At 35.8% G+C, this 24,279-nt stretch overlaps 1 protein-coding gene across 5 annotated transcripts in view; it reads left to right on the top strand.

Annotated features, from left to right (window-relative positions):
- LOC120415017 (spectrin beta chain, non-erythrocytic 1) overlaps positions 1-24,279 on the top strand; it is a 166,370-nt gene that overhangs the window by 67,105 nt on the left and 74,986 nt on the right. For 2 of the 5 annotated variants that reach the window (XM_039576392.2, XM_039576385.2), the window contains exon 1: positions 20,052-20,387. The exons of 1 other annotated variant lie outside the window; for it this stretch is intronic. In XM_039576392.2, the coding sequence (XP_039432326.1) occupies positions 20,354-20,387 (34 nt within the window). In that variant the 5' untranslated portion in view covers positions 20,052-20,353. Of the gene's footprint in view, positions 1-12,897; positions 13,018-20,051; positions 20,388-24,279 lie in introns of those variants that run through there. 2 more of the 5 variants (XM_039576400.2, XM_039576417.2) reach the window with 2 other exon arrangements.

Below are 24,279 nucleotides of genomic sequence, written 5' to 3'. Positions count from 1 at the left end.
CTTTCAAAACGGCTCAAAATCGTAGTAAGACTAACAAAACCAAAGGCATTTGATTTTTTTTTCATAGTAACGTTGTTTTCAACCCCGTGTTGCGGTAACATCTCAGTACGGTAACATTATCTTTATTTATGCTGTATGTGGGGTATACGAAATAAACCCCGTGTAAACATTGAGCTGTTTCGCAACGCGAGAGATTCGCCCGCGCTGAACATCATGTCGCCAAGAAGACATTCTCCTCCTCCTCGCAGTAGACGCTCTTGAGGCTAAGATCAAAATTGTGTTGCCGGTGATCTACGCTTCTTGGGCAAGATAAACCCCGCCGCGTAGGATCGAATCTTACGCAAATTGACGGCGACGGTTGGGATGGGTCTTGTTAGGTCTGTAACCTGTGTCGGAGGCACTCAGTGTGGGTGCAGTTGAAGAGTTATACTAAACATTCGTTGAGTTAGTTAGGGGAGGGTCCTTGCTGGATGACCCAAACGATCGGTAGATTCTCGGCTTAAACCAACTAGGGACTCATTACGAAGCCTCGCCCCGAACCTTCTCCGTGAAACGAGCTCGCCTGACGCCGCCGAATGAAGCCGTTTTGTGTAACCGATCATTTATCATAATTACACGAAATTATACATAACGATCGGTTGTTTGGATTGTTTGTGTGGCCCGTTCCGATATACCTACAGAAACGTTTTGGCCCCAAAACGCGGGTCTCGGTACCTCTCGAGAGTAAACTCGGTAGCAACCGCGCGTGATCCGTTCGACCTCTCACCGAAATGACCACGCGTGTCTCAGCAGACCCCGCGAACCCCCTCTAAGTATAGCCAATTCAAAACCACCAATTACGGTGTCCCACGCGGCGGATCGGTGGACTGTCCAACGAGACGCGCTCGGGTTCGTTTAAATCGTTTCGAAGAAAGTTCGTTCGCCCCAGCTATTCGAGGAATTCATCCCAATTTCATGGTGCCCGAGCTGTTTTCTTTCCTTCTGTAAGGGTGTGAAATATGGTTCAAAGCAGCTGCTGCTGGCTCGCCAGCAGACCAGTAATTAAGAGAAGGAATGTTTTCGCGAGCCAGCTTGAGTCCAGAAGAATGCCAACCAGCGTTATTTGTTTAGTCTTTAAAATCCCCGCACAACTGGGTCGTCAGGGTTGTCCTGCGGGCCACATGTCTACAGTCGTAACCGCGACGGTATCACCCTAGGGAACCATCAGATGATCGTGAGTTTAAATTTCATCAATTTGACCGCGAGCTTAAGCTCGCGCCAAAGTTATGTGCGGTGGCTGTTGTTGGCGTTGTCGAGTTGACTTCAATTCAGAACTCCAATTAGTCACATCATCTCTAATTTTGGATCGGGGATCGCAGCGATGGAGGACGGTTGACGGACATGAGAGTGCACGAGTGTGGTGTGTCGTCGGTCAGTCGGTGACAAATTGTGTGTGACTCATTCGTGGCGGAATCGTGCTCTTTGGTGACGAATTTTGGGCGCTTGGGAATGCGGAAGTATTGAGTTGTTGTAGGGTTATTTTTATAGTTGTCTTTAAAAAAATTCAAAATACAAAAAAATAAAATTACAAAAATAAAAAAATATAAAAAAAACAAAAAACAAAAAAAAACAAAAATACAAAAATACAAAAATACAAAAATACAAAAATACAAAAATACAAAAATACAAAAATACAAAAATACAAAAATACAAAAATACAAAAATACAAAAATACAAAAATACAAAAATACAAAAATACAAAAATACAAAAATACAAAAATACAAAAATACAAAAATACAAAAATACAAAAATACAAAAATACAAAAATACAAAAATACAAAAATACAAAAATACAAAAATACAAAAATACAAAAATACAAAAATACAAAAATACAAAAATACAAAAATACAAAAATACAAAAATACAAAAATACAAAAATACAAAAATACAAAAATACAAAAATACAGCAAAAATACAGCAAAAATACAGCAAAAATACAGCAAAAATACAGCAAAAATACAGCAAAAATACAGCAAAAATACAGCAAAAATACAGCAAAAATACAGCAAAAATACAGCAAAAATACAGCAAAAATACAGCAAAAATACAGCAAAAATACAGCAAAAATACAGCAAAAATACAGCAAAAATACAGCAAAAATACAGCAAAAATACAGCAAAAATACAGCAAAAATACAGCAAAAATACAGCAAAAATACAGCAAAAATACAGCAAAAATACAGCAAAAATACAGCTAAAATACAGCAAAAATACAGCAAAAATACAGCAAAAATACAGCAAAAATACAGCAAAAATACAGCAAAAATACAGCAAAAATACAGCAAAAATACAGCAAAAATACAGCAAAAATACAGCAAAAATACAGCAAAAATACAGCAAAAATACAGCAAAAATACAGCAAAAATACAGCAAAAATACAGCAAAAATACAGCAAAAATGCAGCAAAAACACAGCAAAAATACAACAAAAATATAGCAAAAATACAGCAAAAAATACAGCAAAAACACAGCAAAAATACAGCAAAAATGCAGCAAAAACACAGCAAAAATACAACAAAAATATAGCAGAAATACAGCAAAAATACAGCAAAAAATACAGCAAAAATACAGCAAAAATATAGCAAAAATATAGCAAAAATACAGCAAAAATACTGCAAAAATTTAGCAGAAATACAGCAAAAATAGCAAAAAGCTAAAATACAGCAGAAATTCAGCAAAAATACAGCTCAAACACAGCAAAAATACAGCCAAAAATAGAAAGATGTTAAAAAAACATAAATACTAAAATGTAAATAAAAAGAAAAAAATACTTAATATTTCAAATTGGTTAAATTGACTAAATTTTTTAGCTCAATAACCAGGAAAATATGTTTTTGAACAATTTGATTAGAATTTGTATTTTTTCCCGTATGGCTTAGGGCGAATTCCTACCAATTTCTTCTCAAATTAATCTGACTAAAGGACAAGTATTCGCCACAAGCAAACGACGCGTCTCGGTTAGTAACTCGAACCGACTAGCAATATGTTAGTTGGCACAGCGATAGACAAGCAAATTTAAGTCCATGTAGATCACCATTGATACCTATACTTGCGGTATCTGATCTACCCTCGTTTCAACAAGCGTTATCGACAGCATTCCCATCAGCGGCCACGGCCAATTTCTTCCACAAATCAGCTCTCCTCGTCTAATCTAAGCCGATCTTCGTCGAAACACGCCCTCGTTGATCGGCGCTCGTGCCCGTGTACCTACCACCTTAGATGTTGTATAGAGCGCTTGTAGCGCCAATCTCATTAAATGATATTGCATCGTAAATCCCTGAACAACACACTACGTACATATAGATGTTGGCGTCCGGACGGCAATGGCCGGGTGTGACCAGACATGGGCCCATCAACGGCAGCACGTTGGCACGTGATCCCACACATTAGACTGAACTCCCGGCTGCTACGTCTTCTACAACCGTGGAAAACAACAAGGCCGGAAAAAGTGCACAAAGAAAGCTGAATCCCGCGCCTTGTCTTCGTCGTCGTCGATGGCTTTTAGTGTATGTACAACACATGTAGTTCTGCGCAAGAGTCATTAAGTCGTCGTCGTTGATGCCGAGCAGTCGCCGCGATGAGTTAGAAGCAATTCTGCTCGGGTAGCCGTGACTCCCGGTATAATTAGCTTGGCCCTACAGAGTGTAGGATCCGGCAGATGTAACGAATGTCTTCCGGCAGAACAACGCTGCCGCCCCTCCTTCTTGCGATCGCATTTCTTCGCCTGGAGATCCTACGACATGCGGCACGCGTTCAGCACGCGCGTCATAGCTGTAGGTCAGGTGCACGCAGAACTTCAAGAAGCGATAGGTGCGACCTCGGTATCGATTTGACCTTGAACGTCAAGATCAACCGGGTACGGCTTCGCGAAGCTTATCCACGCGGACTTTTGACTTTGATCCAATTTGTGTACAAAAAATGACCTGTATTAGCTCCAAAGTCCGAGAGGCCGAGTGACTGACTTCGCTCAACCGGGGCCCGTTCCGTCCCATTAGCCCGTGCGCCTTTCCACTTGAGTCGGTTTTGTTATGTAAATCAACGGCGCGACTCCTTGCGACTTTCGAGCGTTGTTCTTGAAGACACACACCGCGGCGTTGGCGGCGTCCCGCGGGGTAAATAAAAACAATTTGCTCAACACATGTGTGCGCAGCACAGGCAGGAGGTTTCGAGTTGCCAGTTTTTGTTGTTGTTCGTTAGAACGAGACGACTCCACTGGCCGGGACGCTTTCGGAATATGGATTTAAATAAACATGCCGGCAAACCTTCTTTGGGAAGCCCTTTTGCTTCAAGTTCGGAACATGCGGGACATATGGTTGAAACGTGTTCAGGATTACTGTGAAGAATTTGTGTATTTGATTTGATGAACTGTGATGAGGTCAGCGAATCGAAGATCTCAACTTACAGTCTTGGCGCTGGTTTCGGTGAAGTTGATGACACCATTAGCTTAAGGTGAACGCCCCTGCTACCAACCAGTTACCAAATTGATATTACGATTCACGATACCTGGGAAGATCAGCTGGACGCGGACAAAGTTTGCAGCGAGTGGGAGTGTGCTTGAGCACTCGTTCATCTCCGGTAATAAATTGTAACCGTAATCCCCGAACCATTCAGTGCGCTTAATATACCTCACCAAACTTGGCATATCGAACCGGTTGTGGGTAACCCTTGAGGCTCGTTTAATTTGTTAATCATGCCGCACTCATTTGCCTAATTGATTCCAGTCCGATTCCGGCAGCATCTACTTCGTCGTGACAGAGATATTGAAAGTCTTAATATAGCCGATCCGATCCAATTTCCGCGCTTTCCATTTCGCCGCCCGATACTAGAGGTTTGTGATTAAGCTTCACAGACATGTGGATGGGTCACTATTATTGCCATCAGAATAAAATGAACCTTTTAAACGTTATCTCCTTAAAAAGTGGGACATCCGCGCTTTTCCCATCTTCTCAATATTTGTCATAGTCCTCATTGTGAGATGAATTGTTTTTGTTGAGGGTCTGAGCTGGGTATTAAATAGAGCGAATGCGTAACGTGATTTCCGAATGATCCCACTTTGTTTACATCTATACATTCGGATGATGTTCAAGCACAAGCATGACTTTTTTCTTATTGATAAATGAGCTGTTTTATGTTTTGTTGATTGTGTTTCATTCTGGCCAGTTTTTTGATATTTTTGCTGGAAAAATGTGTGTGTGTGAATCAAATCAAGATTAACACAGCTTCTGTATGGATATAACCGCATCGACTATACAAACAACTTCAATTCATAATTAAAAAAATGATGATCTCGTATTCAATTTTTTAAGATTTCTTGACTTCAACTACAGGTCCTTAACAGCAAAAAAAAAAATCATTCTTGAAAAAAACTTTGTTTTAATGATCGATAACAATACTCTCTACTTCTGGCGAACAGTAAATTGGTTCCACTTTGACAGATCAAAATTGAGGCCGTTTTGCGAACCACTATTCAGCACCCTAAGCAAGTACAAAAACAACTTTTTGTAGAAAATCATTACATACACATGACGAAGTCCAGTCTGCAATCCGATGCAATCTTCGTCTCCAAGAGCAACTTTCTTCGAAATTAGCAGATTTTGATTTTTCTGTATTTTTTTTTTCATTTTGCTTAAACACTGCGAAGATTTTATTATCAAAGGAGCCATTTTGTGTCATTGGTTCATCCATGCAAGTCTCCATATAATGTTGGAAAATGTCCATACAAAAATGGTACGTAAATATTCGTAAATATTGAGCCTTCTGCCACTGTTCTTGCTGTAGTTTGAATAAGCTATAATTTGTTTGATTTATCGAACTATCCATTGTAATTTCCTTTACCGTTACTTCCTTGACCTTAAGCAAAGTGTATACACTGACAGGCTATCATTACAAATAAACAAACAAATTACAAATAAAAATAAAAATTAAAATCTGTTTATTTCGAAGGAATTCCCTGATCGATTTGGTTGGTGTCCGGGTAAACCCGGTTTTTAAATTTTTAATTTTTTGACATGTTTAATGGGTAGGAATTTTTTGATCAATTTGGTGTCTTCGACAAAATTGAAGATTTTTTCAAGAAAAAAAAGGTAAACGGAGAAACGCCGATACCAAAATAATCTTTTTTTCAAAAAAAAATATGCAATTTCCCAAAACCGTATTTTTCATTATTTTTGATATTTCTTTTACATTTTTTAAAGGAATCCCGCATTTTTCTAACAATAGAGAAGTACGATCACATAATTTGCAATTTAAAAATTTAAATCTTACAAAAAAAAAGGTCGAGGACAATTTTTATAGTAAAATCGAGTTTGCAATCAAAAAGTACCATAAATCGGAGTGACATTCATAGGATTTTAATTTCTTTTTAGAATATTTTCCAACTGGTAAGGTTTTTCTCAATATTATTATTTTTAAAACATGTACTAGGCTAGGACCCACAAAAAAATCCAATGATGTGTATAAAATAGTTACGTTAACAATTCTTAGTTGTTAAAATCAAATTTAAGGTGTTCAAACTTAATTTTTACGTCAAATGTACCATCTCTTTGGTTTTTGATATCGATTTGAAAAAAAAAATCATGTTGATATTTAGTTAATTAAGTTTAATTTAATTAAATACCTACCTTTTATAAAAATTGTTGAAATGTCAGAATTTTGGATGAAATTTGTTAAAACTAGTTTTTCTAAATAAAATTATTGATTTATATTGCGTTTTAACTGAATTCGAAGCACAAATCAATTTTTTTCACATTTTATATGAAATTTGTTGAAATAAAAATACCTACCTTTTATAAAAATTGTTGAAATGTCAGAATTTTGGATGAAATTTGTTATAACTAGTTTTTCTAAATAAAATTATTGATTTATATTGCATTTTAACTGAATTTGAAGTACGAATCAAATGTTTTCACATTTAATATGAAATTTGTTGAAATAAAAATGCCTATAAATCTGTGATTTATTTAAACTGTATTTCAAAAACACATAATAATAATGATTTAAAAACTTATTTTTACCTTCTCCTTGTGGAAAATTCTCCAAAGAATCCAGGTCCAGAATCTGAAGAAAAATTAAAATAATGCTATTTACCAACCTTTTTTTAATTAAAGTTTAATAACTTTTAAAACTTTTCAATATCTTATGAAAAGTTCTTCTTGGAAACTTTGAACACGGTCAGTATGATTATATACCATTCCTTACGTATATAATTTGTACTCTTCATTTAGCGGAAAAATCTCAAACCTATAAAAGTCACCCCGTTTAACGGTACATTGAAGTCCACTTAAACAGCCGATTATTTAATTAAAATTTCTAAAGGATCAAATATTCAATATTACGCCCTTTTGAAATGTTGATTTTGATTCCATAATTTGAAAAATGTTACAGAATGTTACAAATATTATAAAATTTAACATTTTTTTCTAAAGATGAAAATTAGACCCAACTAATGGTCCAATTTAAAAATAAATAAAATAATAATGGCATAAGAAACTCATACTGATTGGTTGCATATTCCTGGGTGTAAAATTACATAAAATTTCAGAAAATACTGCAAAATTTATTTTTAGTTTTTTTCTTCATATTCCTCATCAAAACCTACAACTTTGCTGGAGACAATTCCTTCAAAAGAAATTAGGACACATTCTCCGGCAATGTACACCTTAGGATGAAATTTTGAAAAGCGTGTATGAGCTATTTGGATATTTTTCCTCGATTCTAGACTACTTGAAGCTTCAAAAATCATGGTTTTCATTAATTGAACTTTTGAATATCATTATGTACAAGTTGGTTAAGTTATGCAACAATTCGTGACAAAATCAGCGTTTTAAAACATTTTTCTAAAAACTCCTGATTTTCAGCGAAATAAAATCCAAAAATTATTCTTTTGATTGCATTTTGTAGGTTTTTAGATGTACTAAACGGAAATGTCATGGATTTACAGTTTATCTTAAATTAAGTATTTTTTCAAACTAGTGTAAGTTTACCATTTTATTGCGTTGCAACGTCACGAAAAAGGGACAGTTGTTTATGTCAACAGAAAACTAAACATTCAATCATTTTGATATTTCGGATGCTCTTTGTACTTGGAAAGAGCTTTCAATTGCAACCTAGAGCGACTAAATTGGTTGTCTAGATCCAAAGTTACAACAGGTTTAAGTTTGCGTTGCAACGTCACGAAATTTTAAATCATATTGGTCACATGGCAAAAAGGTGTATGCGTAGTTGATTGTTGGAGATCAAAGGATAATAAATATTATATATGTTTTATATAATGTTTCCGAGTCTATTTACAGAAAAATTGTACATGGGTCATTCACAAATTCCGTCACTTAGGTTTGTAGCAACTCGAAAAAAGTATGTATTTTATAAAACTTGTTGAGTAAATCAAAATAGATCGATGTTCACAATGGGGAAAAATTCTAAAACTTTCAAAAAAATAATCACGTGGTTACTGGATGGCCCCTTTAAGATAAACTGATTTATGTGAGGGTGCATTCTAATACAACGCAACGATTTTTTTATCGCACACCCTTATGTAGGCCAAATTACGGGGAAATTCATCAATCAATAATAATCACGTGATTCGATTGTTTTTTTTTACAAACTTTTGTCACTTTGTTGTTGGACGAACCCTTACCTAAATAAGTTGTATGAAATGTTTAGTTGTTCGCAATTTAAAATGTTATGTTGCGCAGGTAAACAGTTTTATTATTTCCTCAAATTTAATTTAAAAGCACAAAAGTCAACAAAATAAGTTACGTTGTTTGCAGATCACCCCTTAGGGGCCATCAACAAACGATATGGGCACTTTAGTTATAAATTTCTGCCCTCCTGAAAACTCGAAGCTCCATACCTCCCCTCTAAAACTTCCACGTGTTTTGTAAATTTCCCGAAACGATTAAAATATTAAGGGAGCGTTTTTGCATTACGTAACAAAACATTAATATTTTTAGACCCCCTCCACCCCCTGGTAATACATTTCTGATACATTTTTTTGTATAAATCCTCGAACCGCGCCCCCCTCCCCCTTGATATTACGGCGTTACGTAATGGATGGACGCCCCATAACATGGATAGAGGAGGTGGGAGTGGGGGGGGGGGGCTGTCTTTCGTGATAATGGAATAATACAAATATTTTTTTTTTACTTTGAAAATGCTTGGAAAACTGCGTATATCGTACTGCTACTGTGAAAGCGGTATAGGGGGAGGGGGGGGGCGGTCTAACATGGGCGGGCCAATCAATTCACATGTTCTTGTACTGTCTATTAATGTCTAATAATAAAATCATAACCTACAGTTGCTCAAACTAACAAAAACTATGATTTACTTTGAAACTAACATTTCGTGACGTTGCAACGCAACGAAAAATCCTGTTTTCAAAAACAGTGCGTTGCAACGTCACGAAATTTAAATGGTCTTTAAAAATCGACGTTTGATTTTTTCAAAAAACTAATGATTGCATTCGATTTGTTGGCCAATTTTACACTAAAAATGGAAGAAGAACTCCAAATTTGCCGTTTAACAGAGCAGAGTTAATGGCGAAACATGAATTGGGTCAGGATTGAGAAAAAGTCACGCGTTGCAACGTCACGCTACATATTCCCCTCTCAAAAATAGAATATTCGCTTAAAATAATGTTTCAACATTGTTTCTTATAGGAAATTTAATGTACTTTCCGAATCTGTAATAACATATGTACCTTTTCAATGTATTTTTTTAGTTACAGCCGAAATACTGAAAAAAGAAAAGTCAAAGCGTTGCAACGTCACGGCGGAATGTGTCTAGATATTTGAACGAACCCCAAGGATAAGAGTTACAAAGACGGAAAGTGTTGAAGCCCCACTTTTTCAAGGGGATAAGGTAGATTCAAAACACAGAATTCCTAAACAGATGCGCATGGAATAGGTTCCTAAAGCCCTATGTGAATTTTTATGTACAACGGTAAAAAAACACGATTGAAAACCATTTCTGATAACTTTTTTTTCATTTTAATGCAAAAAAAAAAAAATTGACTAGGCAACATTTTTTCGATGGATCAACTATGTTGGAACGAGCTGTCAAGTAGGACCTTTTCTGTCAAGAAGGGCCGCGAAGTTAATTTTTCAAAATTGATATTTAATAATCTATTTAAAATCCTTTGTGGTCAAAGGGTCATTGTACTCAGAAAAATAAGCTTTATTGTTGTGAACAATAATATCACAAATTTAAGCTCAATTTTAGGACCCAATTGGACAGTTTTGTGAAGGAACAATGGTTAGGAAACGACCTTCGAAAGTCAAGTCATTCCTTGATCTGAAAAAGAAATCAAAGAAAAAGGTAGAAACCATTTGTAGTGATTTTTTAGGAGTTTTCGTCGAATCGTCGAATCGTCGAACATCTTCTATTCCATCTCTTCCAGATAAAAAAAAGATGTGGAACGAATTTTCTCTCAATTCTCAATTCATTGACTTCCATCACGTCACAGTCATCTTCATCTTCATCTTTGTAGTCTCAAGCTTAAAGGCGCAGACATTTAATCGCGTGTCTTTCATATGGTGTTAATTTTCTCCACAATTTCCCTTCTTTTCCCTCCTCCAATATCTTGCCGACTTTTATTCATATACCATTACCATAGTACACTCTGGTGGTGGTGCTGCGCTGCCACCATCTTCGTCACTCATCAGGCATTTAAGTCAACTAACTAAAAGGCAATTGAGATCGAAAAAGGGGGAAATTGCAGGGTTTGGGCGGGGAGGAAAAAGAAATTGCTTCTCCGCTGCTAATGTCGTCGCAGCCAGCCACAGAACGTCTTGGGAAATTGAAAACTAAATTAGAGGGTTTCCCCTCTCCAGTTGCAGTTGGATGATGGTGAAGCCCAACAATTAGTCGCAATCGTTTTCCCTTTCTCTGCCTAGATGAGCGCGGCGATGGTGGTGGATTATGGTTGTAAATGGGAAAGTTTTTAGTTTTAATCAGCTCTTTACTTTTCGAAATGATTGTCTCAAGTGCAGAGCGTTAATTTTCATCACAGGAAATGTGGCGATTGACGGATTTTGTTGATTTTTCAAGTGCATTTCCTCGAAAGATTAGTTAAAAAAATGAAAAGAAAATAAGTTACACAATTATCAAAACAAATACAGCTTGTACTTTCTCATAATTTCGCAGCCGGAAATACTAGTACAAATAAATTTCACCTCAACCTACTCTATTACTCTATTACAACATGGAAAGCAAAAGGTTATCAAACAAAACACGCACGTTTTACCCTTACTCTAATTTCCCCCTTACCTTTACAGGTTTCCAAACACCACCAATTCTTGTGTATGTTTGTGAAATGTTGTTTTTTTTGCGGCGTTTTTCCCCGTTTTTTGTCCAAAAACGCGGAAATGAAGCAACTCCAAACCGCACAACGCTTAGCTGCCGGACTATGAGGTGACTTGTCCGAGTTTTGTGTTTGTTTGTTGTTGTTTGTTGTTGGGAACTGTGCTGAGTTGGTAGAGGTGGTGCACAAAACAAAAGCATTCCCTCCCCTGCATGTGCCAATGGTTGAAATGTGATGGCTGTAAAAGGGGGCTGGTGGACACTTGCATTTGTTTTTTTGGTTGCACTGGGAAAAAATTAATCAAATGTAAAATTACATGAAAAAAGAGGAAGATATGTAAGATTACGTGCACCTTCCAGAATTACAGGATTACGTGAATGTAATCAAATGTTAAAATACATTAAAAAAAGAGAAAGGTTCATGTAAAATTTCATGCACCCTCTAGAATTACACTTCTTTACGGGAATATGTTAAAATAATACATGGTTTACTGGGAAACTCCATTCAAATGTAATATTCCACAAAAAAATAGGGAGGTTCAATTTACACTTTTTTACGTGATTGTAATCAAATTTTAAAATACTTGAAAAAGGAGGAGATTTCATGCATTTAGTTGAAATTGATTTAATGTAAAATTACATAAAAAAGAGAAAGGGTGACGGAAAATTACATGCATCTTACAGAATTAAACTTTTTACGTGAAAGCATGTAAAAAAATGATAATTTAGCTTGTAACTCATTTTTTTATTAATCAAATGTAAAATTACGCGAAAAACGAGGAAGACTTTAGTGAAATCACAAGCCTTGTTCGAAATTACACTTTTTGCGTGAGTGTATGTAAGTTGAAAGGTGTAAATTTGTATCATGTAGAAAAAGTAGAATTACACCTAAACCATGTAATATTTTATCTGACATCAAAACAAATTACTGATTTTAATTTTAGTTTTACCCTGTTTTTTACTGAGCTTTTTGTCTAACCACTGATGTTCAGCAGTATTAATCAGTCAACAAGTTCGCAAGTTTTTTTTTTTTTTTTGCTGTGTACTTTCTGGTTTCAGGTTCGTGTGGCTTGGCTGATGCGACGACCACTTTGGCCAGCCACACAAAAGTCACTATTCAAATCCATTTATGAATTGAAAAGCACTAACAAACGGGGCATTATTTTTTTTTGCAGGATTTTGTGTTTGTCACTGCCGGAATGGGCAACTGTTGGGGGATTTGTGTCATTTTTTTTGTTGTCTGCTGCCAACTGGCAAAGTGTATCAATTTTCAATTTCGACGGGAAGTTGAGCAAACCAAACAAAGGTGGTTTGAAGTTTTGCTCATATAGTTGAGTGCTGAAAAAGTGATGAAATTCGTTTCTTATAAAATCGAATAATTCTTATTTTAAGAATTTCTTCGGCAGACAAGTCAAATCACGTACTCAGATATCGTTTCAGCAGAAATAGCAGACCTTTATTAAGTTTGCACTTGTGATAATCCACGCTCTTATATGGCTGCACCGTGATAAGGTTTTATTGTTGCAATCTGGGACAATCCTGAAGAAAAATTTCACTTATCAATATTGTCCTCACGCTTGCCGACATCAGATTGCTGACCAATGTTTTTTTCTTCTTCTATCTTCATTTGCAGGTTAGTTATTGGAGAGTGTCCGGACCAAAAGGTTGCTGGTTAGCTTTGTGAGTAGAAATTCGTGTAAATTTAGTTCTAAGTGAAATTATGTGGTGATCAAAAGAAGATTAAATTTAAACACAATTATTATCAGCTCAAAAGTTGGACCAGAATTTCTGCGTGAAGTACAAGTGTGACGTCAACGTCAAATTTTATTGAAGTTTGAAGGACTTGGACACATCAAGGCACGTCTCATGTCGCTACCTTGTGGTTCAGCCTTTACCCGTAATTAAAACTCACTAATCTTCGCGCATCGACGTCAATCCTCCTCGTTCAAAGTTCATCGGCTTCTGAATGAGGCAGCCCGGAGTCCGCACAGACTTTAGTTCTCTTTACACTGCTCGGTCTGACCTAATGAACCAAGAAATGACTAATACATCATCTCTGTACAGTACAATATTGAACCTCTATGGCTCATCAATCTTGCTTTGAGAGTGATTTTCAGTTACATGATGTAATTGTATTTTTATGTCAGAAAGAAAATTCCTCCTTCATGATCAGCCGACATTCATTAGCAAATAATACCCGCTCCGATAAGGCATCTTAGCCGCAATACCGAGCATGTTAGCCAATTACTGTTAAATCAACAGTCGATCCGATCACGTGCACCGACTGGTTCAGGATTGGCGGGTTAATTGATTTTGGTTTCCCACTCAATTAGACTCGCACACTTGTGTTACACGCGACAAGTGTGTGTGTCATTTCTCAGCCGGTCGTTTCCCAATTGAGCTACTGCGGCTGCTCGTGGGTTGGCATTCTAGGCAGTAGTAATTACTTGTAATCTCGGTCGCCGGTCGCGGGATTATGACACTAATCAACTGCGAAGAAAGTCATCAATCATTTGCGGGGAGGTTTGATTTTGCTGAAGTTGGGATTTTATCTGTTGATCAGTTCTTGGGGTTTGAAGATATGTTTGACATGTTTCCTCTATAAATCTGCAAAAGGGACGGGACTTCGTAAGGACAAATGGTCGAAAATGTAACCAAGGCTAACAAGTTTTTAAAATTTCATTGGCTTACGCACAACCAACAATCTTACTTTTTCTCATAAAACTAACTGATTTGTTTGAAATTCTACAAAATTCACAGAAATATGTTTGAAGCCAGACTGCGCAAAAATGGGAAAATGAACGACAAAATTTACAGTCATAAGAATAAATTTTTGAATATTTTTTTAAGCTAGTTTAAATAACAATTATAATATTTTTTAAAATAGAAAATATCACGAAAATAATTATAACACAAACCAGTTTTTTCAGTATGTAAAATTCATAAAAATATGTTTGATTCAGACTTTTTCTCATAAAACTTACAAAAGAACTGCTCATGTTTGACGAAATGAAACAAACATTATCCCATTTCAAATTGTTTGCCTTCCGACCTTATGTCCATTTCTGGAGTTTTTTTGAAAAGGTCCTATAAACCAAATTTTCAATTTTTGCTTTTCGGGTGTTTTTAGAACCGCCTTGAGTCAGGGGTATTGAAAAACACCCAAAAGCAAAAAATGAAATTTTGGTTTATAGGACCTTTTAAAAAAACTCCAGATTTGAACTTTTGCCACTTTCGATCTAATCCTTTTGAGCTTTCGACCCGGAATATTAAAGATACAGTCTTTTTTCGTTTGTGGCATCTCGAAATTTTTTATTTATAAATGAAGAAATTATACAAACATCTTTTAAAAATGTCAACCTTATTTTTTTAGAAACAAAAATATCACAAAATGCTTTGCATATTATTACAGCTTGCTACAGTCAAATAAATTATAATATCAATGAAATTATAAAAAAGGTTATTTCTGTTTCTGAGATGTGGTCCAAAACACAAATTCGTAAAAAACTTCAAAATCCTTCATTGGATTGTTTTTTTAACAAGACTAACATTTCAAAAAGGCTTAATATTCAATATAACGCAATATTTTGAAATAATGTAACATTGAAAACTGAACGATTGATGGCAAAGACATTGGCATTGGAAAAAATTAAATTTTTCTGTTTGTTTTTCCTTTTTTAAGAAAGTACTTTTCAATTGCAATGCAAATCTGTAATGAAAAAATTGTGGGTTCGATTTCTATTTTTTCCAAAAAACTTATTTTTTCCAGAAATCATTACTCGATGACAAAACTTAAGGCCGTTTTTCTATATGGTTAAAAAAGTTGCCGGTGTTTTCCCCCCTAAGACCACCTGATTTTTGTGATTCATACCTACAACTTTGCCGAAGACACCAATTCGATCGGAAAATTCCGTCAAGAGATACAAATTATCGGGATTTGCGGCAACAGTTCAAATGCCAAAAGGTCGAATAATAAAAGGTCGAAAACAAAAGGTCGAATGGGCAAAAAGATCGAAAGTGGACAAAATGTCGAAAGGTCAAAAGGCCGAATGGACAAAAAGGTCGAAAGTGGACCAAATGCAAATGGACAAAACGTTGAATGGTCAAAAGGTCAAATGTGAAAAAAAATTATCAAAATTTTGTAACATTTCCGTGATTTTTCTATATGCATTAAAAGATGTGCAGAAATAGTCAGACTTCTGAAATATTTTTGTAAAATTTATCTTCTTCCTTAAAAGTATGATGTTTTCCGTGAATTTTTCTATTATTTCAATAATGAGCAGTTCTTATAAAAAGCATTACTTGCGATTTTTTATGAGGGTTACATATTTCCTTAAAAAATATGTTTTGTAATAATATTTTGAGTTATTTCATTCTTCCGAACATGAGCAGTTCTTTAAAAATGAAAAGTTCTGGCCTTTAAATATATTTTGAAAGATTTTTCATTCTTTTAAAACAAACTTTTCTTGTTGGTGGGTAATTCTCTACCAACTCACACGAAATCGGGAAAAGTTGCCCCGATCCCTCTTCGATTTGCGTGAAACTTTGTCCTAAGGGGTAACTTTTGTCCCTGATCACGAATCCGAGGTCCGTTTTTTGATATCTCGTGACGGAGGGGTGGTACGAACCCTTCCATTTTTTAACATGCGAAAAAAGAGGTGTTTTTCAATAATTTGCAGCCTGAAACGGTGATGAGATAGAAATTTGGTGTCAAAGAGACTTTTATGTAAAATTAGACGCCCGATTTGATGGCGTACTCAGAATTCCGAAAAAACGTATTTTTCATCGAAAAAAACACTGAAAAAGTTTTAAAAATTCTCCCATTTTCCGTTACTCGACTGTAAAAAATTTTGGAACATGTCATTTTATGGGAAATTTAATGTACTTTTCGAATCTACCTTGACCCAGAAGGGTAATTTTTTAATTTAGAACAAAATTTTTCATTTTAAAATTTCGTGTTTTTTCTAACTTTGCAGGGTTATTTTTTAGAGTGTAACAATGTTCTACAGAGTTGTAGAGCAGACAATTACACAATTTTTTTATATATAGACATAAGGGGTTTGCTTATAAACATCACGAGTTATCGCGATTTTACGAAAAAAAAGTTTTGAAAAAGTTGGTCGTCATCGATCATGCCCGTTCATGGTCGCGACAGACACGGACGACGAAACAAAGAGAAACGCAAAAAATAACTTTTTCAAAACTTTTTTTTCGTTAAATCGCGATAACTCGTGATGTTTGTAATATGTCTATATATTAAAATTTTTGTAATTGTCTGCTCTACAACTTTGTAGAACATTGTTACACTCTAAAAAATAACCCTGCAAAGTTAGAAAAAGCACGAAATTTTAAAATTAAAAATTTTGTTCTAAATGAAAAAATGACCATTCTGGGTCAATGAAGATTCGAAAAGTACATTAAATTTCCCATAAAATGACATGTTCCAAAAATTTTTACAGTCGAGTAACGGAAAATGGGACCTCGGATTCGTGATCAGGGACAAAAGTTACCCCTTAGGACAAAGTTTCACGCAAATCGAAGAGGGGTCGGGGCAACTTTTCCCGATTTCGTGTGAGTTGGTAGAGAATTACCCGAGTCGAGTAACGGGAAATGGGAGAATTTTTAAAACTTGTTTAGTGTTTTTTTTCGATGAAAAATACGTTTTTTCGGAATTCTGAGTACGCCATCAAATCGGGCGTCTAATTTTACACAAAAGTCCCTTTGACACCAAATTTCTATCTCATCACCGTTTCAGGCTGCAAATTATTGAAAAACACCTCTTTTTTCGCATGTTCAAAAATGGAAGGGGACGTACCGCCCCTCTGTCACGAGATATCAAAAAACGGACCTCGGATTCGTGATCAGGGACAAAAATTACTCCTTAGGACAAAGTTTCACGCAAATCGAAGAGGGGTCGGGGCAACTGCTGTGTGAGTTGGCGGAGAATTATCCTGGTGTTAATATTTTTATGAGTTTTTTCATTCATTAAAAATAAACATTTTTTGATTGTCGTAAAATTTTGTGATTTTTTTCATTTTACCATTCTTAAAAAACTATATTGCTTGTTTTTTGTGAGTTTTTCCTTCATTCAAACATGAAGTTCTTGAAATAAAAACTCGTACTTAAAAAAAATAATTGTGAGTATTTACATTCTTTAAAAAAAACTATTCAAACTGGTTGTAATATTGTTTTAAGTTTTAAATAATTCAAAAATAAGATTTTTTAGAGTTTTTCCAATCTTTAAATAAACGATTCTTGCTTGCTATAATATTTTTGTAACTTTTATTCTTTAAATTTAATAAATTTTATTTATTTTCAAAAAATTGAAAAGTAAATAGAAAACCGTTCAAAACACCTTTTTATATCAGTTTAAAAGTATTTAGGCATACATTTGCTGTTTTTGTATTTAAATTTTCTAACGTAACTTATCCAAAAAAGGTTCATCATTTGTTTATGTTATGTTGCAAAGAACTCATTTTTTCAAGCGACTTTACAGATCCAAAATCCAAAACATTCAAAACAAACAAAAATGATGCTATTTATTTGGCCAAATATTCCGTGAACCGAATTTGATAAATCGCTCGTAAAATTTCAAAAAATTACATTGTACTAATTCAAAGATGAATTTCGAAAGGAATTGTTTAATGAAAATTCATCGCATATGACATGTTAATTTGAAATTTCAGGATTGACAGGTCTTCTGAAACTTGTATAAGTTATAAGAAATTGTTCATACAGTTTGAAGATCTTATAGTCCTTTTTCTAATTTTAGCCACTTTAGTGTTATTTATAAGAATTTTTTATGGAAATGATGTTTGAATATAGGAATTTACAATTTTATATCTTAGTTTTGAAACTTTGTTTTTGAAAAATCGCTGCCCTGATGAAAGCTTGAGTTTTTTGTATGTGTCAGATCAAGGGTTAAATTGATCAGTAGTGCGGTGCCTGTGGGACGCGCAGTCTTTTTTTTTCGTGTTATTTTCCGTCTCTTTTGTGTCGCTATTTGTGTACATGGGATGATTGGATTTCTTCTTCTTCTTTTTTCATTTATTTTTTGTTCGCGCGTTCGTTGGCCGACGAATTTCACTTTTGTTCTCTTTATAAAGTTTTCGATAGAAACGATCCGATTTTTGTTTTTTGAGACAAGCAAGCCGTATTGCTGGATTAAGTCCTTTCCATATCATCGAGGATTGGAAGCCAAGTCGACGGATATGTTTTAAGGCTTATGATATAAAATAATTTTAATGAATGAAGCCCTTCCTACATCACCGTTGATCGGAAGGCACGCCGACGGAGAATTTCTGGAGAATCGCGGTCGAATTAATACTATATTTAAATCCCTAGATAGGTATCTTTCCGCAGCCGGCTGCCTAAGATTTTTAAAATTTCAACCGATAAACAAATTGCTCATGGTCGCATCACCTACCACAGTGAATCCTGACCTCAATCCCATCTTACTAACCCCTCAAAACTCATGTGATACTTTGTCGGAGACGCAGTCGATTTGGCGGTCCCATCACTCAAGTATCGGACTAACATTCCCATCCACTTCCCCGTGTCTTTCCTCTGGTCGTGGCCGGCGTCGGTATTGATCAGCACGATAGGGACCTTTGAAAATTGCGAAGGGGTGATGATTGGTTCCTACTTTTCATCTGTGGTCCACGGAGCAATGTTTGGGGGTCCTGGTCAATAACGAAGTAGCAGCTACGGGTAGACACCAATGCTATGCTATGCTATGTGTCAGATCAAGGGTTAAATTCTTTTTTCGCATTATATTTTAAAAATTTCTCTGCGTGCTCTAAACCTGTTGCCTACGTTCAGCCATTGGTGTGTGGGACCATCCACAAACCACGTGGACACTTTTTTGGAAATCTCAACCCCCCCCCCCCCCCTCGTGGACAATTGTCCATACAAAAAAAAAACTTTTTTGTATGGATCGTGGACAATCGCCATACCCCCCCCCCCCCCCTAAAGTGTCCACGTGGTTTATGGATGGTCCCTGTGTACGTTGACGCTATAGTAACTTCAGCTGATAAGAGAGAAGACCCATTTCACAGTCCGGTGATAATTGTCAACAACAGCAACAGGAACCTGCCATCGCCTGCTACCGTTCGGCGCCGGAATTCCGGCGCGTAGCCCAATTACGACACTCGTGTTTGTTTTTCTATTTTTTTTTGCTGGTTTCGACTACGGCTTTTGATTCGTTTTACCTTTCATGAATGCTCAATTCGTGGAATGGCGGCGCTTCAGTTGCGGTGGTCATTTCACCTGAAAATACGGTGGATGAAGCTCTCGGTACTTTTGTTTTTATCTCTCTCGCAGTCTGCACTGACGACTGTGTTGGCAAAGTCAGTGGTTTTAGAGTAGGGTAAGGTACCCACTGGTTGACTTGGTTTTTCGTTTTGCCCTTTAAGGTCGAATAAGACACATGAAATACATTATTTTAAGAATTCACGTCACCAAAACATTTTTTGAACATTTTCTGCAAATTACAATCAAGAACTTCGCCACAATCTGACCACTTTACCCTACCAATGTTTGCGGTGTCTGCGTGGGGAATGACTAGATAAAAAGGTTGGGAAGGAGGGGACCGCAGCAAAAAAAAGCTCACAATATACCCCAAAACCCCGCAAAGAGATTCTCAGAGAGATTCCATAGCGCTGCTGGACGGTCGGCCAGGTTTCGGTTAGTTCGAGTTGAGCCACCTCGGTGGTCTGCCGTGTGGTGACAGTTTTCGTGAACCGCGCTTAATTGAGGTGTGTGATAAGATACCACACAAACACACACACGAGCACGTGGATTGGGGAGGGGGTTTGAGTGCGCCAACAGTGACCAGTGCAAATCAGTGCCAGTGATAAGTGCCCACGGGAATGGATGTCACATGTGAATTGTGAAGTTTGTGCTCGCCCAGAATAGTCAAATTGTGGATTTAAGGCAATTAAGTTTAAAGGGGGAGTTAGTGCTATGTGATTGTGCAACACCTGTTGAAAGTGCAATTTTAAGAAACCAAAAAAAAATGTCAATGTACAAACGATACAGTAGAAGATATGGTAAGAAATTGGATAAAATTCTCCAATAATTTTTTCAAGGTGATCTCATACTTACCTCCTAAAAATAGAGTAATTTTATGTGCCTTGGCAGCGCAGAATGTGTTCTCTTATCAGTTATCACGAAGCAAACATTCCAGCGCCGACCACCTTTATCTTATTTTGTTGTCCGAAGGTGTTCTCTTCATAAAAACTGGTGGTGACTTTCAAACGAAACCTTCGTGCAGCAATTGCACAAAAGTTGTGCAAACTTCCTGCGAAATTTCTGTTGATTCTCGAACGCACGTTATCCGTTTTGCGTTATCGAGTCGTAAATACCTCTGAGCTTAGCTAATGCAGCTCCAAGAACATATAGTCACACCTCCTTAACGCTAAATGGATTTACTCTTCAGAGTGAAAAATGTGCATTTTATCGCGTCATCGTCATATTTCCACGTGGACACTCAAGGGTGGCATCTGCTTAGTAAGCACTGCACTTGTTGTCACGTAATGTCGTGAAAGATCGCTGGTTTGTCCCTCCTTCGATTACCTTGAAATAGGTTTTTTTTTCTGTGTTGAGTGGCTTAGCAGTGAAGAATACTGATTACATGACACATCTTCTACGTCATTTATATCCAATCAAATTAAAAATCTTATATTTTAATCTATTTCTTATAGTCCAGCAAACAAAAACAAATAAATGTCAAACTTGAAGCTTCGTTTCTCAAAGAAAAGTGTCTATGCAAGCCATGAGAAAGTAAAATTATTGACAGCCGGAAAAGATATTTAAAGCAAATAGAATCCAAGGGACCGTCGAGGAAGAGATTCTTCAAGCAAGAGAAAATATTGAAGAATAAAGACAACTAAAGTATGCAGTTTGAAGGGACTGAGAAATTCATCGGTACATGGAGATATATTGATATCGAGAAGATCGACAGCCAGAGAGTCGACTGTATAAACATACTTTATCGAATTTCCAAAAAAACGGAGTATTAAATTTGTTTTTTAGAATTGAAAATGCAATTTCAAAAATTTCAATGCTTATAAAAATTAATCCCAAAAGCAAATGATTTTTTAAACGTGAAAAAAAACTATTCACTTTACAACTGATTTTACATTAAAGTATTATCAGAATACAAATTTAAGCATTTCAAATTGCATAATTTGTAAAACATTACCTAAAACCTACTGAATGGTAAGAGATTTTCGAAAAAAATCTTTTGTCCGATTAAACGTTTATAGACTTTATCAATTAAATCAAAATGTAGAAAAGAGCTCACAAAATGTTTTCTCCAAACAAAATATCAGCATAAGTTCAATTCTTGCAGAAATAAACGCAATTTTTAAATTAATAGCAAGATTTAAGTTTTGATGCCATTCAATTACTCGAATGTTTAGGTTTGAGTAGAAATCTTGACATAGAGACCACCAAGACCTATGGTTTTCAAGGGCATCTTCTCGTTTTCAGTTTTAATTTTTTTTATATCAAATAATTTGTAAAAGTCCAATGTGAATTAACTTATAAAAACACACGATTCTTAAATAAAAACCTTTTTATCCAAATTTTGAACATCCCAATAAGTTGTTACAACATTGCACTGCAGTCTTCCATACTCACTGAAGCAGTCTGGGTAGGATCCGTTTTCAAAATCTTCAATTTTCGACTTGTTTCTATAAAAAACCTCTTGCACAAACGGTTCAAACGGATAAAAACAAGAAAAGTCATGTTTCAATCATGCTAAGACATATCAGAACTCATAGTTTTTGCTGATACGCGTCGAATGAAGTTAAGATGATCAAAATCCATAATAAAATAATGATTTTATGAATGATTTTAGAAATAGCAAAAATACGATTTTTTGTACATTTTTACCCAAAATGCTCAAACCTCAATAGCTTGTAACTTTTGAACCCCGGGGTTTAGACAGTTGGTCCAGAAGACTTTTTTTCATGTCTCGGCGAAATCTTTCGAAAAAAGTTGGTCCGGTTTGTGTACATCCTTGGACCAAATTCGCCCATTCTCCTTTTAATTTCACATGTGGGTTTAGACATTTTATTAAAGTCTTTCGGCCCTTTTTAAGGTCAGGAGAAAAAATGGAGACAACTTTGTTTGAAACTCAATTTTCCAAATTTTAAACAAAATATATCACTGAATAGCAAAATATATAAATTCATCTATGCTTCTGTCAAAAATAAAAAATGTGTAAAATATCAAAAAAAAACGAAACTATTGGCACTACGCCCCCCGGGGCATGGCCTTCCTCTAACGTGGGATTTCTGCTCCAGCGCCTCTGACGAGACAGGAGAAACCGGGACCGACGTTTTACTTCACCATCCGATAGAAGCTCAGTGGATAAGGCGGGAATCGAACCCGCGTCTCATAGCATCATCGGGATCGGCAGCCGAAGCCGCTACCCCTGCGCCACGAGACCCACGTAAAATATCAATAAATGTAAATAAATATGTTTTAAATTTGCGTGGTTTTGTAATATCGCAGGATTATTTTCTGTAAATTTCTGAAGATTAAGCCGTTGCAAATATTTTTCAAGGTTTATGCGCCCCCCCCCCCCCCCCCCCCTCCAAAGTTGGCCTGAATGAAAAACTTCAAAATTTTAATGAAAATAAAAGTCTAATCAACTGAAAACCAGTTAAACTGCATTTTCCCGCGTTTATAATGATATTTAGCATGTTTGAACTCCTTTGAAATACCAATGCCGAGGGACATAAACTTCACAAAATATTAGGAACGGCCTTATTGGAAACATAAAAACACCTTTATTTCTTAACTTGTACGTTTATTTTGATAGGAATTACAAATATTAATTGATAAACTTGTATTGACTTAAGATGATTTTTTAAAACAATTCATTGTTTCCTGATTTTTAAAAAGGAGTTGTATGAAAATATGTTTAAAGAAATAGAAAATATTTTTTTTAAAATATATTATTGGTCTAGGTCTCAAATGAGAAAATTAGAAAAGGATTGTTTATTGGATTAATATCCTATATTTTCAGTAAAAAGAAGTATGCAGTAATTTTTGTAGGATCAGAGACTGGCCCGTGCCTTAATGGCTATGGCTCCCGCCTCATAAGCGGAAGGTTCCGGGTTCGATTCCCGACCGGTCTCCTTAAAATTATTCGACTATAATTGAACTTTGAATATGAACAAAAAACGCATGACATTCGAACTCACACCTTTGGATTGGTAGTCAGATGCTCTAGCCACTCGGCCACCGAGAGGTTGACACCCCTTGAGTGAATTAATCCGTAGTGGTGAAATAATGTCACAAGGTCATTTACTATGTAATACACTGCCGCTCCAATCTAGTCCGTCCCATATGTAAAAAGTGAGTGCTGAGATATCGCCGTGAGAAGCTCAAAAAATGTTTCACCTTTTTTTACATTTCTAATCACCAATTTTTACAAACTTTTTTCTACAATTATTTCAATATTGGTTCAAAAAGTACCCCTTTTCAAAAATTTACTCAAAAAAGTTAAAATTTAATGGTTAATTTGGTAAATTTTCGTGCTGGGACTGACCTGACTTTATTTATCCATAAATAAAGGCAAGTCTGTCAGGTTATCAAGGTAGGCTTGAACATTTACAACATAAATTTGCCTGTCATTTGTTGGTTTGTTTTGGTAATTTTCCAAATTGTTTTTATCAATGATCTAAAATTTTGTTTGTTTCAGGTTAATTTAATTTGGCGGATGATTCATTAAATTTTACTAGCTACGAGTATTTAACCAGCAATGTTGTATTATTTCTATTTCTTTTGCTGCAGAACAAATAGATATTCACATTTGATTGCATGTATCAACATCCGGACCCTTAAATTGAGTAATCCAGAATCGTTTAACGGAAGGGGATCCTAAATCTAAAACCAGACCATGGCTATTCATACAAGAAGGAATAG

Source organism: Culex pipiens, chromosome 3 (genome assembly GCF_016801865.2).
Source record: "Culex pipiens pallens isolate TS chromosome 3, TS_CPP_V2, whole genome shotgun sequence".
In the NCBI taxonomy this organism is placed as follows: domain Eukaryota; kingdom Metazoa; phylum Arthropoda; class Insecta; order Diptera; family Culicidae; genus Culex; species Culex pipiens.
Note: the sequence above shows the minus strand (reverse complement) of the source record. Positions and strands in the feature narration are given on the sequence as shown.